Here is a 17,168-nt window from a genome sequence, read left to right as displayed (position 1 = left end):
AAACAAGAAATCAACTACATCCATGTACACCATGTAGTATTGTTATATTTAGAGCTGCAATTTAACAAATCTCCATCTGAATCATACAGCAGCATCAATTAATATCAATTATTTGCTTTTGAATTGACTGCAAAAACAGCCTCTTAGCTCAAGGTCAATTTTTAGAGGTTTGGTTACAGCTAAACTGGCATATTCATACACTGTACTTTAGTTAACTCATAAAACACCCAGATGACTAGTAAATAAATTCAAATTTGATATTTTATAATCTAGCTAATTCCCTATTCAATTAAACCAGACGCATCTCAGATCTTGAACTAATATAATAAATTAAGATTGAATAGAAAGGGAATAATGTGTTTCTGGATTAATTTTAGAATAAATAGTCTAAAAATAAATGCTTGATTATTATGTTAAATATAAAGCCCCTCAATGATTTGTTTTTACCTCCTTTCTCTGAACTCTAATACCTGACATTTTTATGTAAAAAAGACAACTTAGCAATGCAGTGGTATTTTAAATAACATCACAATTATGTGCAAAATACTTCATATTATTTTCAAAATAAATGGATTTTAGAATGATGATTATGCTCTATGGTTCCACTTTCAGAGGCTGGCTCTTTACAAGTTGTTGTACACTCTTACTTTGCAAACTTCAAAGCAGGAAGAGTAGTACACACTGCCACCAAATCATGCTGCAGTGTATTCCATTGAAAATAATTGTTCATTTTTAAAAAATCTTTATATGTGGGCAGCTAATGTGTTTACACTCGTTTTTTTTAAAAAACTTTTAAGGTTCTTACTCTTCAATTCACATTAAAGACATCATTTAAATCATGAATAGGCAAAAGTGCTGGAGAAACTCAGCGGGTGCGGCAGCATCTATGGAGGGAAGGAAATAGGCAAAGTTTCGGGCCAAAACCCTTCTTCAGATTCAGCTTTAAATCATGGATCCTGCTAAATGGAGCAATTTAAAAGCCACACGCTAAACCTCATTTGTAAAATGGAAAATAATGAAATAAATACAATTTTTCCTTAAATCGGTAACTCGTTTTTTATTTCCTTTAACATAACTCACATTTTTATATCCACATTCTGCTCTTGACCATACTAAAATATCTACCATTCTACTCATATGCATAAAATAGCCTTACGTTTGCTCCCCTTTAGTATCTATTATCTATCATCCAAATGCAATCAAGCTATTGGAAAGAGAGCATTACTCAGCCTCCCACAATAGTAGCATAATTAAAACTTAGTTCCTTGCCTTAGTTGCTGCTTAAACGGCTGTTCAACAGTTAGGGCAGATCATGGACACCAAAGATCCACAATCCAGAAATTAACTTTGTTCCATTGTCTTACTGTGATGCAAGTAATCTAAACTCTTCCTCCAAAACAAAATTCTCAACTCTCATTAAACTCATAGCTATAGTTTAACTATAACAAGCAGTGAGTAAAGCATTAATACCTGGGTAGAAAACCACTTGAAATCAGAGGCTTTGACGGCTTCTCATTTATTACACTGTATTACACTACCGCTGTTATCTACCTTCCAGAGTATTTGCTACGAGCTTCATGATTATCGGCTTACAAGAAGACCTTCTATGATTTTTCTTGCCTCAATGTTTCTAAATTTTCACGTGATTTAAAAAAAAAATTATCCAGCAATTCAGCAGCATTTTTAAAAGGCATCACAATTATGCATAAAATACTCAACATCATTACATTTATACTAAATGATGAACCTGTTAGCACTGTTCATTTAAGAATTTTAATGCGTTTTCTTTCGTATTATCATCATTCACTTTAGAATCGACAATGTCACAGGAATTTCAGGCTATAAACACAAAAGCAATATTGTATTTTGGCACACTAGAGTTGACAAGATAATTGTTTAAAAATAGATTTTTTATTCTATTCTGAAAAATACCAGTGCCTTTTCAGTGGAGTTTATTGCTCGATCATCCCTTTCAAATGTGTTCCCTGTTAAGCTTACGGTGATGTCTACTGGATTTCAGCTCCATGTACTCTCTCTCTCTCTCACACATTACTTCCTTTCAACTGTCATTAGAAGCAGTGGGGTGTTTTAATGAAACGGCAAGTGATGACCTGTTGCTCTGAAAATTACCCAGGCTGGAAAATTACAGACAAGATGGTGGCTAGATGTAATTGGACAGCATTAGCAGCTCTACCAGAGGACAGGGAGAAGAGAGGGAATTAAATCTGTACTTGATAAAATAATTTATTTTACATTTACATCAAAAGTACCACATTGCTGTACAATGTAGTAAACCATCCAATAATATTAAAGGTTATGTATTTAACTCAGCCTTATAATTATGTACAAAGGTTTAAAGCTCAGAGATGCAATCATGCCAGTCTACTCGTTTATTTAATTTTAGAATGAGTTTACTGCAGCTGAATAAATACATTAATCAGCGCCTGCTTTTGCAAAGATTTTGCAGTTAAAATGACTCAGAAGAAGCTTGTGCATCTGTGGAAATGGAAGATGGTTCTTCTTTATTTGCGTTAGGTGATGCAGTTGCCTGGATGTCAGCAGTTGCCATGGAGACAGACGTAGTATCTAAAATGAGGGCAGGGGTCTGAACAGCAGGCGGTGCAGAGGCAGAAACATGAAAACCACCTCCCCTTGGAGAGATAGCTGAAACGGCTTCAGTTAAACCAGCCTTCACCCCTGTAATCATGGATGATTGCGAGGGATACATGGTAGGCATTGTGAGGGGGGGCAGTCCAGAGAGATTTATTGGTGGCAACTGAGTGGCTGATGGATAACCTAGGAGAAAGAAAAACAAAATCACAATAAAAACGCACTGTAATGACTGCGCATTTCACTATTTGGATGAGCTTTTACATGCACTAGCGTCAGTGACATTGATTTTTTAATATTCAAAGAATGGAATGTATTACATATATTTCTAAAGTTAACATTTGGAAGTGTTATTTTAGAAAAATAAGTTGAGACGCATAAGAAAATAATATTTTCTAAAATTGGTAATAAATGCTACTGCATGTTGGTGAAAGATATACAACAACAAACTAGGAAGATCATTATCTTTCATGAGAATTTCCAATTATTTGAAGGAGGAAAGAGGAAAATTAAAATTCCATTAAATGACCCAGTGACCCGCACAAGAACAGCAAGGTTTTCACATGCAAGGAGTGACGACTGATAAGCAGATTTCAATTGAAACACTTACCACTTAAAATTACCCAAATTATTTAGCAATAATTATGAGATACTTTACAATGATTATATAGATTAGGTAAAGGACATTTACAAACTTACCAGTGAGCGGAGGGACTGCACCTATTCCCGGTAAGGTCACAGGAGCAAGGTTCTGTAGATTGATGTCCACATTAGGTAGTTTGGGTAAAGTAGGCAGTCCACTTGGTAATGGCATGAGACCTGTAAATATTGAAAAGTTAACAAAATATAATAAAATATACTGTTGGTGGCAATGAAGAATGCCAAGGTTGAAGTGTGACATTTCTCTGAAAAGTTAAGTTTATTAAATATAATTGTTCAATGACTGATATAGAAACATTTAGAAATTAATGATTAATGACAAACCAATTCAATATAACATTTAAATTTTACTTCAGAGTCAATCACAAACTAGAATTAAATTGTTGTACTCTTATACAATCATTATGTGCACATTTTCATTTTAAAAGTTAGTTAACACACAGCTTGCAGTTAGATGTAAATTAAATTGTTGAAGGAAATTTTGTGCAAATTGAAAGATAAACACTTTCATTGCATGAGGTCAATTATAACGGATATCAGATTATTACACTTTTTGAATATTATATACTATTTGGGCGAGTTTACAGGCATGTTAAGCTGCTGCAAGAAATAATTTCACTAAATAGCTGTTGGTACACATGACTATTGACCAACATCAAAATTCTCAATCTAGTTTTTCAAAATCCCTCTCAGAACATCCTTTCCTTTCTCTGTATATTAAAATGGCCATAATCGGGCATACTCAAAACTTTGGCAATTTTTTAGGACCATTAGATATTCCACATATTTTCAATTCACATTATTTTTTGCAGATGTTACACCATGGATCCAGGGAGAACTACTCAACTGGATAGAGACTTGGCTTCATAGATGCTGGAAGGTGTTTATAGAAACATAGAAAATAGGTGCAGGAGTAAGCCATTCGGCCCTTCGAGCCTGTACCGCCATTCAATATGATCATGGCTGATCATCCAACTCAGTATCCTGTACCTGCCTTCTCTCCATACCCCCTGATCCCTTTAGCCACAAGGGCCACATCTAACTCCCTCTTAAATATAGCCAAATGAACTGGCCTCAACTACCTTCTGTGGCAGAGAATTCCAGAGATTCACCATTCTCTGTGTGAAAAATGTTTTTCTCATCTCGGTCCTAAATGATTTCCCCCTTATCCTTAAACTGTGACCCCTTGTTCTGGACTTCCCCAACATCGGGAACAATCTTCCTGCATCTAGCCTGTCCAACCCCTTAAGAATTTTGTAAGTTTCTATAAGATCCCCCTCAATTTTCTAAATTCTAGTGAGTACAAGCCGAGTCTATCCAGTCTTTCTTCATATGAAAGTCCTGACATCCCAGGAATCAGTCTGGTGAACCTTCTCTGTACTCCCTCTATGGCCCATACCCCTCTAAATCTTTCCTATCCATGTACCTGCCAAAATGTCTTTTAAATGTTGCGCTTGTACCTACCTCCTTTGGCAGCGCATTACAGACCAGAAGCCTGTGACTAGTGGCGTGCCTCAGGGATTGGCGCTGAGCCCATTGCTGTTTGTGGTTTACATTAACGATTTGTATAAACATGTGGAAGTCATGATTAGCAAGTTTACAGATGACCCTAAAGTGAGTGATATCGTAGATAGCAAAGATGGTTATCAAAAACTACAGCAAGATCTTGATTAGTTGGGGAAGTGGGCTGAAGAATGGTTAATGGGAGTTAAGACAGATAAGTGGTAGTTGATGCATATTGGGAAGTCAAACCAGGGCAGGACCTTCACAGTGAATGGCAGGGCACTTGGGAGTATTGTAGAGCAGAGGGAAGTTGGAGTACAGGTATATAGTTCCTTGAAAGTGGCGCCACAGGTCAAAATGGCTTTCGGTACAACAGCCTTTATCAGTCAGGGCATTAGGTATAGAAGTGGGATGTAATGTCACAGTTGTAAAGACATTGATGAGGCCACATTTGGAGTTTTATACCCAGTATTGGTCACTGTGCTTGGAAAATGTACAAGAATGTTGCCAGGATTTGAGGGCCTGAGCTATAAGGATAAGTTGGGCAGGCCAGGACTTCATTGCTTTGAACACAGGAAGCTGAAGGGTGATCAAATAGAGGTGTATAAAATTATGAGTGGATAGATAGGATGAATGCACAGTCTTTTACCTAGAGTAGGGGAATCTAGAACCAGAGGACAGGTTTAAGGTGCGCGGGGAAAGATTTAATAAGAACCGGAGAGGATCTTTCTCACACAGAGGATGGCGGGTATGTGTAATGCGCTGCCAGAGGAGGTAGGCACGAGAGCAACATTTAAAAGACATTTTGGCAGGTACATGGCTAGGAAAGATTTAGAGGGATATGGGCCAAAGGCAGGCAGGTGGGACTAGTGTAACCGGGCCACCTTGGACAGCATGGGCAAGATGGGCCAAACAGCCTGTTTCCGTGCTGTATGACTCTGACTCTAAGTGTGAGGTGTTGTACTTTGGGAGGTCGAATGCAAGGGGAAGGTGCACGGACGATGACAAGACCGTTTACAGAATGCATGTGCAGAAGGATCTTGGGATCCAGGTTCATAGGTCCCTGAAAATGGCAACGAGAGTAGAAGGAAGGAAGGTAATGGAGTGTCAGACAAAGGATCTGGTCATTTGAAAGGCATGTGTGCTTGAACCCGACTCCCAGCAAACAAGGTCGCAATTTAAAAAAAAAAATCTGTTAAGCCAGATACTGAATCAGTAGTATTCCCATATGGCCAGAGTGGATTGTTGGAGTTTTACTGTAATCTCCCCCAGCCCTGTAAATCCAAGACATTGCATTCCATTCCCGGTTTTAAATAACACCTGGTTTGCCCTTTGCAGCATTAATGTCTTTTTTTAAAACATAAAAAGTCAAATTGACATCCAAGTAAAAGAAAAATTCCCATAGTAGCCTATCAAATTACAATACTTATCATGGTTGTAACTTACTGGTCAGGGTAGTATCAACATTTATACTTGTTGGAATTGTGCTGGAGGATGTATTTGCAGATGAAGGCAACAATGGAACCGTTGGAACACCTTTGAAAAGTTTAAACAAAATAGAAATTTAGAAGTTATTTTTTTTAAATCCTACTATCTCCTGTAAACTAGTTAAGATAACTGTACATAGTATATCTCTTGGATTGAAATGACTCACTTTTCTCAATGTAAAAATGGATGGAAATAGATCAAAGCGAGTGAAATCTGTGTTCTAAAGCAAACTTATTTTTAAGTGAACCAGAAACCATGAATGATTTTTGTGCTGACGGGCCAATGGACAGAATATTTCAGAGGAAGCTTTACATTATGCAACCCACATTATGCAGTCTATTTGTTATAATAGAAACAAAAAATGCTGGAAATACTCAGGGAGGTCAGGCCACATCTGCAGGAGAACGTTTTAGTCAATGTTTCAAATTAGAACCCCTTAATAAGAACAATTATGATGAAAAGCCTCCTATCTGAAATATTAATTCTGTTTTCCTTTCCATGGAAAGACATAAAGTGCTGGAGTAACTTAGCAGGTCGGTACTTGACTCGGTCGCAGAAGGTTCCGGACCCAAAACATCATCTATCCATGTTCTCCAGAGATGCTGCCCGACCCGAAACATCATCTATCCACGTTCTCCATAGATGCTGCCTGACCCGAAACATCATCTATCCATGTTCTCCAGAGATGCTGCCTGACCCGCTGAGTTACTCCAGCATTTTGTGTGCGTCTTTGGTATAGATCAGCATCTGCAGTTCCTTGTTATAACATATTCCCGTTCCCTTGTTGCGGCCTGACCTGCTGAGTATTTCCAGTCTTATTTTGCAGTTTTATGATCTTCACTATTCTTTATGTTTGTTTCAAGTGATCTAGGAGACAAACGTCAAGCTTAAATAGTGTTGTTACCACAATTTCACCAAAACGGTTTATCTAGTTTGTGTGCAGGTCTTCTCCAGGTTACAACAGGGATCCATTCCTGAGAACTGTCGCAACCCAAATAGTTAGCAATTCAGAAATGCAGCTGTCCACCCCACCCCAAAAGATAGTAACATACCAATTAAACCTGTTGACTGCATTGTGAAATAATTGTCTTGAGAAGTTTTGCCTTATGTTATTTGTACATATCACAGTATTATTCTCATTCAAATCAAATGCAATGTTTTATTGCGAGATAATCTTGAGATTCAAAATAAATAAGCTGTAGCTCGCAAACTAAACTTTTATTGAGTCATATAAATTCTAAAATAGGGAAATAACATCTCAAGTATGAATAAATATTTTCTTATCAAAATTAGCCACAATATAAAGCAGGTAATAAAATATTATTTTTCTTTAGGGAACAAATTGGTCTTTAGGGAACAAATTTGGTTAATTTGTATGTATGTGTTGCTTTTATGTGTATATATTTCAAATTTCAATCGCACATTTAATTTTTATAGCTCAAAATGTTTTTGATGTTTATAACATTTATAACTGGGTGTCAAAGCTACCAAATATTTTGAAAGTCTCTGAATGTTATAAACATCAAAAACATTTAGAGCTATAAAAATAAAATGTGCGATTGAAATTTGATTAGAATTGGCTTAGAGAACCAAATGCAGTATCTAAAAAAGATTCACAATGTTGGAGTAGCTCAACGGGTCACGCAGCAGGCCTGGAGAAGATGTATGGGTGACATTTCATGTTGGGACCCTTCTTCAGACTGCCTGAAGAAGAGTCCCTACCCGAAACATCACCAATTCATGGTCTTCGGACATGTTGCTTGACCCGCTGAGGTACTCCAGTACTTTGTGTCTTTTTTTTGTAAACCAGCAACTGCAGTATCTCTAAGATTGCTAATGATTTGAAATTAATGGGAATATCAGTAGAGATAATGGTGGAAGAGGCTTCAAGGAAACATGTGCACCTAGTTTAGTGTCATTATTGCACTGAGAAATGTCGCGTTTGGTCTTCTCAGTCAAACTGTTGATGGCATTTCTCCTGCAATAACCCACTAGTCTCAGTCTGAGGAAGACCTGTTTATTCCTACTAAATACTAACCAACTCTCAATCTGGAGACAAAAGAGACTGCAGTTGCTGGATTCTCATGTAAAAAACCCCTTTATGGTACATTTATGGTGGTACTTTATTTATCACATGTACCGAGGTACAGTGAAATTCATTTTCGTATACAATTCAGTGCAAGTATCACTACACATAAGCACTTAGATAAATCTTAGATAAGCATCTCAGATACAGTACAAGTATATAGGAGTAGTACATTGAAACAGAGTCGCCAGTTTCGAACCATTTTCAAGGCCCAGTTGTTGTAAGTGTAGGGTTCTTAACCTGACCATGAAGGCCCGTTGTTCTGGTGGCTTTGCAGGGTCAGCCAAGTATAGCCATGGTGTCCTCCACCACTGTTCCGCCATTTGCAGGCCGCTTGCGGTCCACATGCTCGGCCTCTGGGAGTGGCACCCGACCCAACTGAGTTCCAATCTGTTGCGGGGCCTCCAGCTGCCCACCACAGTCGATGCAATGCACTACCTTCCTGCAACCGGTTTGCTTGACCCCCGTCCAATTCCTTCCACTCTAGCCGGGTGAGCCGAGACTTCCAGGTGGGGTCCCAGTCCGCAGCGTGGGTCTTCGATCTGTGACAGGCGAGCTCTTTCCGGGTGGGTTCCAGTCTGCGGCGCGGGGCCTTCCTCAGCGGCAGGCATGTCCCCGGTCTCCGGTAGGTGAGCCTGGCGGGTCCTCCTTCCTCGGTCCTTGGTGAGCGAGCTGGACCTGCTGGGCTGGTCCTCGGTCTTATGTGCGGGCCTGCTGGTGGGTCTGGCCGCGGCTTGCCGGGAAACTGCTGAAGGAATTAGCCTTACCCACCAAGTTCCTCTTGCAGTTTCTTATTTCTTCTCAATCTGTTGAGTTTATTATCCATAATTCCACGTGCCCAAATTGTTTAGTAACCTTCTGATGGAACTTTATCAAAAGCCTCGAGAAAGATCCAAGTTCACCACTTCTACTTGTTTCTCCTCATCTGCCCAACTAGGTACATGCTCTGGCATAAGACCTGGAAAAGGTTGAATTAATGATTGGAATTCTCTACCAGAGAGGCTTGTGCAGGCTCAGTCATTGACATCTTTCACAAGAGAATGATTGATTTCTTCATAAGTAAAGAAATTAAAGGGATAAGAGGGGCATGGTAGGAAGAATTGCATTAGTGATAGAAGGGCAGCCCTGGCATGCCAGGCTCAAGAGTCAAATGGACTACTTTTATGCCCTTTTTTAATCTTCTTATTTGTTGTTATTTAGATAGAATGTATTATTAAAGATAACTTTACAATTTCCCCCAAATCTTTCAAATGAAAAAAAAATATTTTCACCAATTCTTCGGGGTAACGACAAAGATAAAAAAAGTCGGATAAATGCTCATAAAACATCTCAGCTGCTTCCACCGATTGTAAATAATAAGCAGGCGATTAATCTTGATAATTTGTCAATGGTTCCCACCTTATCAGTCGAAATTTGCTGAACCCGGATGCTCAGAATTAGCTGCAGCATGCTTTTTCTCACAGACTATTAAATGAGGTTAAAAACACATATAAACAGGCAGCAAGAAGTGTACCGTAGAATAGACACGTTAGTTTGTCACTCGTGTAGTTTCATATATGATGATAATTATATTTGTATTATTTTAAAAGTATTGAAATGGAATAAAATGAATCTGATTATGACCATTATTCCACACTGTAAGATTTATGAAAATGAGCAGCCCAATTCATATCGAACTTAATCATACCAAATCTTTACTATGACCAGTTTGGAGAGATTTAAATGATATATTTGAAGAATATACAACATTTATGTCAGGTATAAGGCAGAATGCTAAAGTTAGTCCTTATCCCACTGCTCTACTGAGTAAATATCACTCTGATCGGGCAATTAGATACAAGAAAGCAAGTTAATTCCATAGAAGTAAAATAGTTAGAACAATGACAGCACTAAATTATAGAATGCATCAGAAGTAGACATTACATTTAAAATCAAATCAAGGAATTATTGGCATGTTTAACTCTCAATCCTTCTAACCTGCACTTAAGCAAATTATCATGTGGCATGAAAGAATGGGAATAATCCAAAGAATATATGCAAAGGGAACAGCAGTGAGACCGAAAATATAATGGAGATATGCGAGACAAGTTTATTTGTTACAGAGGGTGGTGGGGGCCTGGAACGCATTGCAAATGGTGGTGGTAGAGGCAGATATGATCGTGGCATTTAAGAAGCTTTTAGATTTGCAGGGAATAGAGGGAAATAGATCAATTGCAGGCAGATGAGATAAGTTTTGCCAGGCGTTATGTTTGTGGGCCAAAGGGCCTGTTCCTGTGCTGTACTGTTCCATATTCCTATATTCTTAATATTGGAATAGCTGCAGATATAAAGGCTGAACTTTAGCAAAGTGGATCTTTTCCGATTAAAAAACCTCAGTGATGCTAAATCTATTTTGAGGTAGGAACATGCTAAACAATTATTCTTTTTTGTGTGAAGGATAGACTTTTTTTAAAGTATAAAATATCCCCCTTTAGTAAGTTTGCTATTAATACCCACCAGTATTAAAAACACTGTTGACCGAAGGAGGAGCTGTACCGAGTGATAGTGCAGATAGGCCCTGCTGTAGGTTGGTGTTTGCAGCAGTTGCTGCGGTAACTGCAGATAGCTGAACCTACAAAGATAACAGCACGGTCTAATCATCAGATAAATTAACTGAAAACATAAAACATCAGTACGTTATACAGCAACGTCATCTTTAAAAGCATACTGCTACATTTATCACAAGAATAATCAATTTAACAATCAAAACATCTTAGCATATTTGCTGAGATATTATGTCCTTAAACAGATAAAGTACAATTAAAATCTATTTAATTATTCTTTAAGATTTTCTGCAAATGCATCAACTTTTAGTGTTGAATAAATTTATTAGCATGCAGTAAACCAACTTAAATATCACAGGTAGTTTAATCACATAGGTTAAACACTTGAATTTTATGTAATACCGTGTCCGCAGACCTATTGGTGCATATTCTAATCTTGAAGGTGCACTTAACACCAACACATATTTTAAGATGAAATTGCAAATCCAGAGAGGATAACCACAACTCCAGAAATGCAATACCAACTGAAATAGCTCGCATGCCAGTAAATCTCCAAGACTATTTAATTAATCTTTTGGATATTCTGCAAACAACAATATTTTGCAATGAATAAAAATAGCAAATTACAAAATTAAAATAAGCTGGTGTCTTTATATTTTGCCCATGATGTACCTCTTCTTAAATTGAAATAACCAACTGCTTCAAAATTGCTTGTGAAGTTATTCAACTTTTTTTTTACATTTTCAAAGAAAAATATAACTGGCAATCTTGCTAATTACTTTGTATAAGTTATTTAAAGCGTCAGCAACTTTATCAATGGCATATAATGCAAAAATATCCTATAAATGTGTTAGCAAGTTAAAACAAATCAAGCATTACCTCTGTGAAGCCATCTTTTAATGGACTGACTGATGTACCTGTTCCTGGAAGATTTATCTTTTTACCCTCTGCAAATGGACGGGTTGGAATTCGATGCAAGTAGCCATATCCAATCCCACACCCTAAGCTTAAAATAATTTATTTACATTATTTACCAAATTGAAGACGACATATTAAACTATGCACAAAACAACAGTCAACATTTGAAAGTACAACAGATAGATTGGGTGTTCTTGGTCTATTTTCAAGATAAAGTAACTAACAAAATATTAAACTATTTCTTCTTTCCAGATACTGATGAATGGTATACTTATACCGGCATTTTAAAATTGTACAATTACTCTCAACATCACATGTTCACCTTACCTGCCTTCTCCACCCCAGGTGGTATTAGGTGTGATAACTACTTCCCGGCAGTTATCTGTGTCTGTATTGTAGACGTACAATTTCAACGCTTTCCCTTCATGAGTTTCTATCAGAGAGAAGAGATCCTCGGACTATGAAAATAAAATGTTCATATGTCTCAGTCATGCTATTTTCTGGATACAATTCATGCATAGACAATAACAAGATCATACAACAAACGTTTTAAATTGCACTGTGGTATTTCCTGCACAGATCCAGCATTTACGTTCTACGCAAGATACCTGCAACCGAGAACATTAGCATAGAACTTTACGCACCTTCAAGATTAGAATATGTACCAATAGTTCTCTGCAGTCTTGCTGCAAATTCCCTTCTTCTTCTTAAGCCCTTTGTTCTTCTAGGGAGCATAGGCCATTGACAAATGTCCTCCATCTCACTCAGATGTTGGCAGTTCTTTTGAGATCTCCCCAGTTGAGCCCTCTCAGACATTTCTGTCTGGCCACTTCTTCTCCAGCTGTCCCTGGGACGACCTCATTTCCTTTTTCCTTGGGGGTTCCATTTCAGGGCATGCCGGGTGATGTTTGTGGCAAGTTTCCTGAGGGTGTGTCCAATCCAACTCCATTTTCTCCTTCGAATTTGTAAGCCAATGGGCTCCTGGCTTGTTCTTTTCCACAGGTCCACATTGCTTACTTTGTCTCTCCACCAGATGTTAAGTATTCTCCTAAGGCAGGTGTTAATGAATGTTTGCAGCCTGTTTGTAGTGTCTTTTGTTGTTTTCCGTGTCTCTGATTCATACAGCATCATTTGAGTTAAAGATGCGTATTTTGGTGTTGATTGAGATGTCTTTTGAGCTCCAGATCTTCCTGAGCATGTTAAACACCATCGTAGCCTTCTTGAATCTACTTTTTATGTCTGCCTCTGCCCCTCCGGTGATGTCCCCAACATTGTCTAGGTATGTGAATGTTTTTACCTCCTCTAGAGCAGTGCTGTGCATAAGGATAGGGTTGCTGGTTTGGAGTGGATCCTCATCACCTGTGTCTTTGCTGTATTGATTGTAAGACCAAGTTTTGTTGCAGCTTGTGAGAGTCTGTCCATCTTCTCCTGAATTTGTATCTGTATGTGTGAAAGATGAGCTATGTCGTCTGCAAAGTCAAGATCATCTAGCTGCTCCCACATTGTCCACTGAATTCCATTTATTTTCCATTCAGTTGTTTTCATCATGATCCAGTCAATTGCCAGGAAGAACAGGAATGGTGACAATAGACATCCCTGCTTGACGCCCGTCCTGACACTAAAGCTCTGAGAGTGCTGGCCTGCATGCATAACTTTGCATGAGGTTCCATCATACGAGTTCTTGATTAAGTTTATGATCTTGGTGGGAATTCCACAGTGGTCCATTAGGCACCATAGTGTTGTCCTGTCTAAGCTGTCAAACGCTTTCTCAAAGTCGACGAAGTTAATGTACAGGGACGTGTTCCATTCAATAGACAGCTCAATTATGATGCATAATGTTGCTATGTGTCTGTGCATGAGGGATCCTTCCTGAATCCTGCTTGCTGGTCCCGTAGCCTCTTGTCTACAGCTTCCTGAAGACGGTGAGAATTTTACTGGGTACAGAAAGCAGGGTGATCCCTCGGTAGTCGTCACATTTTCTTACGTCACCTTTTTTTTGGCAGTTTCACGATGTATCCCTCTGCCCATTCTGCGGCTGTCTTTTCCTCTTCTCAAATTCTCCCAATTCAATAAACACAGACCCATAATTGAAGAAGAAATTTAGATTCCGAATATTACATCAAGATGAACAATTCCACCTGGCTTTATATAAAGTTTTCTGCACCTAGACCTTACTGGCAAGGTCATCTTTTATTACGACTCTAATTACTTCCACAACATTTTCTCTCTGCCTCTGTTGCCATCTTCACCCTTCCCTTCCTCAGCTGACTCAGATCTGCCAATCAAACCATCCTCACCAGTATTTATCCATTGTTTGTCAACTCTTACCCTTCCTCACTTGTATCCACCTATTGCTTGTGTCTCTTCTTTGCCTCTTAATACTGGCTTTTCCCCCTCCGCTCTTTCAGCTCAAATGAAGTGTTCCGACCTGAATGTCAACTGTCCATTTCTCTCCTCTGATGCTGCCTGACTCATTGAGTTCCCCCAGTAGCTCTCTTGTTTTTTGTTCCAGACTCATGTAAAGCATTATGTCAGCCACATTACAGTTTAAAAGAATCAAATTTCCACAAATATTCAGCGACAAAATAAATTTGCAGCTTCAGCTAATTAATCCCAAGTGCAACGATTTTATAGGTTAACATAAAATAAACAATTGCGGAAATTCGGCCCTCACATTTAATGCAAATTTCTGAACTTTTATTCTGGTAATAGTGTTGATTGCAGATCAAGATGTATTGGCTTCAACATATGTAGTTCAACAACTTCAACCTACATGTTAAACTCTCAAGGATAAAGAGTTTTAAAAAATTGGATTGTTTGAAGAAGAAATTTAGATTCCCATCACCATCACGTTAAAGGCTCAAAACTTCTGCACAAAAAAGTGTACACAAAATTTCTGCACAAAAATAATAGTTTACCTTTGATGCTTTAACAGAAAACAAGATACCTTCAATATCTCAAAACATCTTTTCTCAAAGCTTACAAGCTTTAAATGCTTTCTAAAAAAATTATAATGACCAGAAAATCCCTACAGCCATTCAGGTTATCGAAAACTGTCCTTGCAAGATTCACCAACCGCTACCCAAAAATTTGAGGTACAAAATAAAATTCACCTTCACAGAAAGTATGTGGATGAAAAAACTAATAATAATTTGACAATTTTTTCAACTCTCATTTCTCCATGCATTCACAGATGATGTGGCTTTGCATTAGGGCAAAGTCGGGATACAGGCTGGTTGCTCGGGACACAACCCACTCCACCCTGTAACATGGGAATGGGCTATATATTGCTTGATAATTGAAACTCGTATAATATGCTCCTCCTACCTCATTCATGACTGTGTCGGCTCCAATTATATAATCTGTGTGAGGTCGAAGACCAGCTAGTGCAGCAGGAGAGTTTGATTCCACTTCCTTTATTTTTAAGAAACAGAAAAGGTATTTTAGGATTACAAAGTAAGAGGGCAATATTATGACTTCATAAAACATAGAACAGCAACCCATCGGGCCACAAGGTTTGTGCTGAATATGCCACATGATCTCATCTGCCTGTTCAGATTCATCCCTCTTTCCCTGCACTTCCATGTGCCTATCTAAAAGACTTGAAACGTCACTATCCTATCTGAACTCGCTATCATATCTATCATAATGGACCTTAGAAAGCCAATGACTCAAAAATGTATTCACACTTTGGCTGAAATTACATAAAAGTTTATTAAGTAGTCGTCCACTGAAACAGTAATTTGCAAATACACATTAAAATACTGCAATCAAAAGTATGGTTTTCGTTACTGCAACTGGAAGTCTGAATAATTTAGTCCCATGAATCATAACTAATATGTCAAACTAATTTTGTTCTGCACTAAGTACAAACTATGTTTCAGTGGCTGTTCCTCACATTAATGATTCTCTCACTTAAAATGAATGTAACGAACGCCAGAAAAGGGATTTAAAGATGCTCAAAATTAGTTGCACAAATGTTGATAAAAATGGTTAGTGTTCCATCTGAACCCCATTCTGATATCTGTAAACCTATAATAAAGATTGTGGATGGAGCTAAGTATTCGGACTACAAATTTAAGATGAACACAAAATGCTGGATTAACTCAGTGGGTCCATAAACTTGTTGCATTGTAAACAAAAACATCAAATATGCCAACAGGAACTTGTTGATGTGTAGGGGATTTGCTACAGTTCACAAACTTTACTTGAATGGGGGGAGAAAGATGGAAAGCTAGATTTCAGTGAGAGTAAGTAAACAGTCTGGGAGTTACCCAAAATAGTGTGCTGAACAACTGATATGGTGCACATGCACATTGTATTCTGCTTCCAAAATTCCCTTCCTATGAAATCAATGCAAGCAATTTCAGAGGCAGACCTCAAGGCAGATTACTGTTGCACAATCTGTTTACCTCTTGCGAGTTTCCACTCCATGGTATCTATGCTTAATATTGCAAACAACGTTCAATGCTAAGGTATACAACAGGTGATGCTAACACTATTCATTTTCATTACACTGTAAAGTTATAGCTTTTGTACTGGAAGGGCACACAAGTCCACAAGTTATTTACATATGGTGTACAATGATTAACATATTTTGTTTTGTAAGTAGTCAATAACAGCAGTTTTGAAGTGATAGTGCTTCCTGATAGGTGACAGTTGACAACTAGCATATAGATCAGCGAATATAAGACAGTTGAATCAGAAATGCAGCCTATTTATGTCCTCCAAAGATGCTGCCTGACCCAATGAGTTACTCCAGCACTTTGTGTTCCACGGAAGATTCTAGCATCTGCAGTCCCTTATGTCTATATAGTTCAGCATTCAACTTTATATTCCCCTCTCGCCTCTTCAAATTTAATTCTCCTCCTCCTTGTTATTATCCCCAAACTTTGCCCTAGAAATTACTGTATTATTCACAAACTTTTAACACTTTAGTTCCACCCTGCACTATCAGCACATTTTATTCTCCAATATTTTTCACAATAATATCAGAATTTGGGCGATTTATTTTGGTAATCTCCAATTAACTTTAAACAGATAACTACAGTTGTCATACAAAACAAAAGCAACTGTTTATGATTAATGAATAAGGAATGTGTTCATTTATTTTAATCAGCACGCATCTCAACCCATCATTCACAATTTTAGGTGCATAAGCATCACAACGTTAAAAAACTGTTGCCCAAGATCAATATTGGTCGTGTTCAGAGAATCTTCCTTATATTTGGAACTAATTTTATTTCTTCCAAACTATTATTTTTAAGTGCGGTCAAAAGCACAAATAACTTTAAAAGTAAATTGGGAAAATGGCAACGCTGGCAAGTGTTTTTTCACAACAAATGGAAAGTTTAAACAGT

The 17,168-nt window shown here is 37.9% G+C and overlaps 1 protein-coding gene across 1 annotated transcript in view; it reads right to left on the bottom strand.

The window, feature by feature from the left end:
- Positions 1–1,754: 1,754 nt before the first annotated feature.
- gorasp2 (golgi reassembly stacking protein 2) overlaps positions 1,755–17,168 on the bottom strand; it is a 34,906-nt gene continuing 19,492 nt past the window's right edge. Inside the window, exons 4-10 of the mRNA XM_055638028.1 lie at positions 15,136–15,222; positions 12,136–12,266; positions 11,770–11,896; positions 10,844–10,958; positions 6,220–6,309; positions 3,310–3,429; positions 1,755–2,796 (exon numbers count right to left, since the gene is read on the bottom strand). Of these exons, the coding sequence (XP_055494003.1) occupies positions 2,468–2,796; positions 3,310–3,429; positions 6,220–6,309; positions 10,844–10,958; positions 11,770–11,896; positions 12,136–12,266; positions 15,136–15,222 (999 nt within the window). The 3' untranslated portion in view covers positions 1,755–2,467. The remainder of the gene's footprint in view (positions 2,797–3,309; positions 3,430–6,219; positions 6,310–10,843; positions 10,959–11,769; positions 11,897–12,135; positions 12,267–15,135; positions 15,223–17,168) is intronic.

The sequence above is a fragment of the Leucoraja erinacea genome, chromosome 7 (assembly GCF_028641065.1).
Source record: "Leucoraja erinacea ecotype New England chromosome 7, Leri_hhj_1, whole genome shotgun sequence".
NCBI classification, from domain to species: Eukaryota; Metazoa; Chordata; class Chondrichthyes; order Rajiformes; family Rajidae; genus Leucoraja; species Leucoraja erinaceus.
Note: the sequence above shows the minus strand (reverse complement) of the source record. Positions and strands in the feature narration are given on the sequence as shown.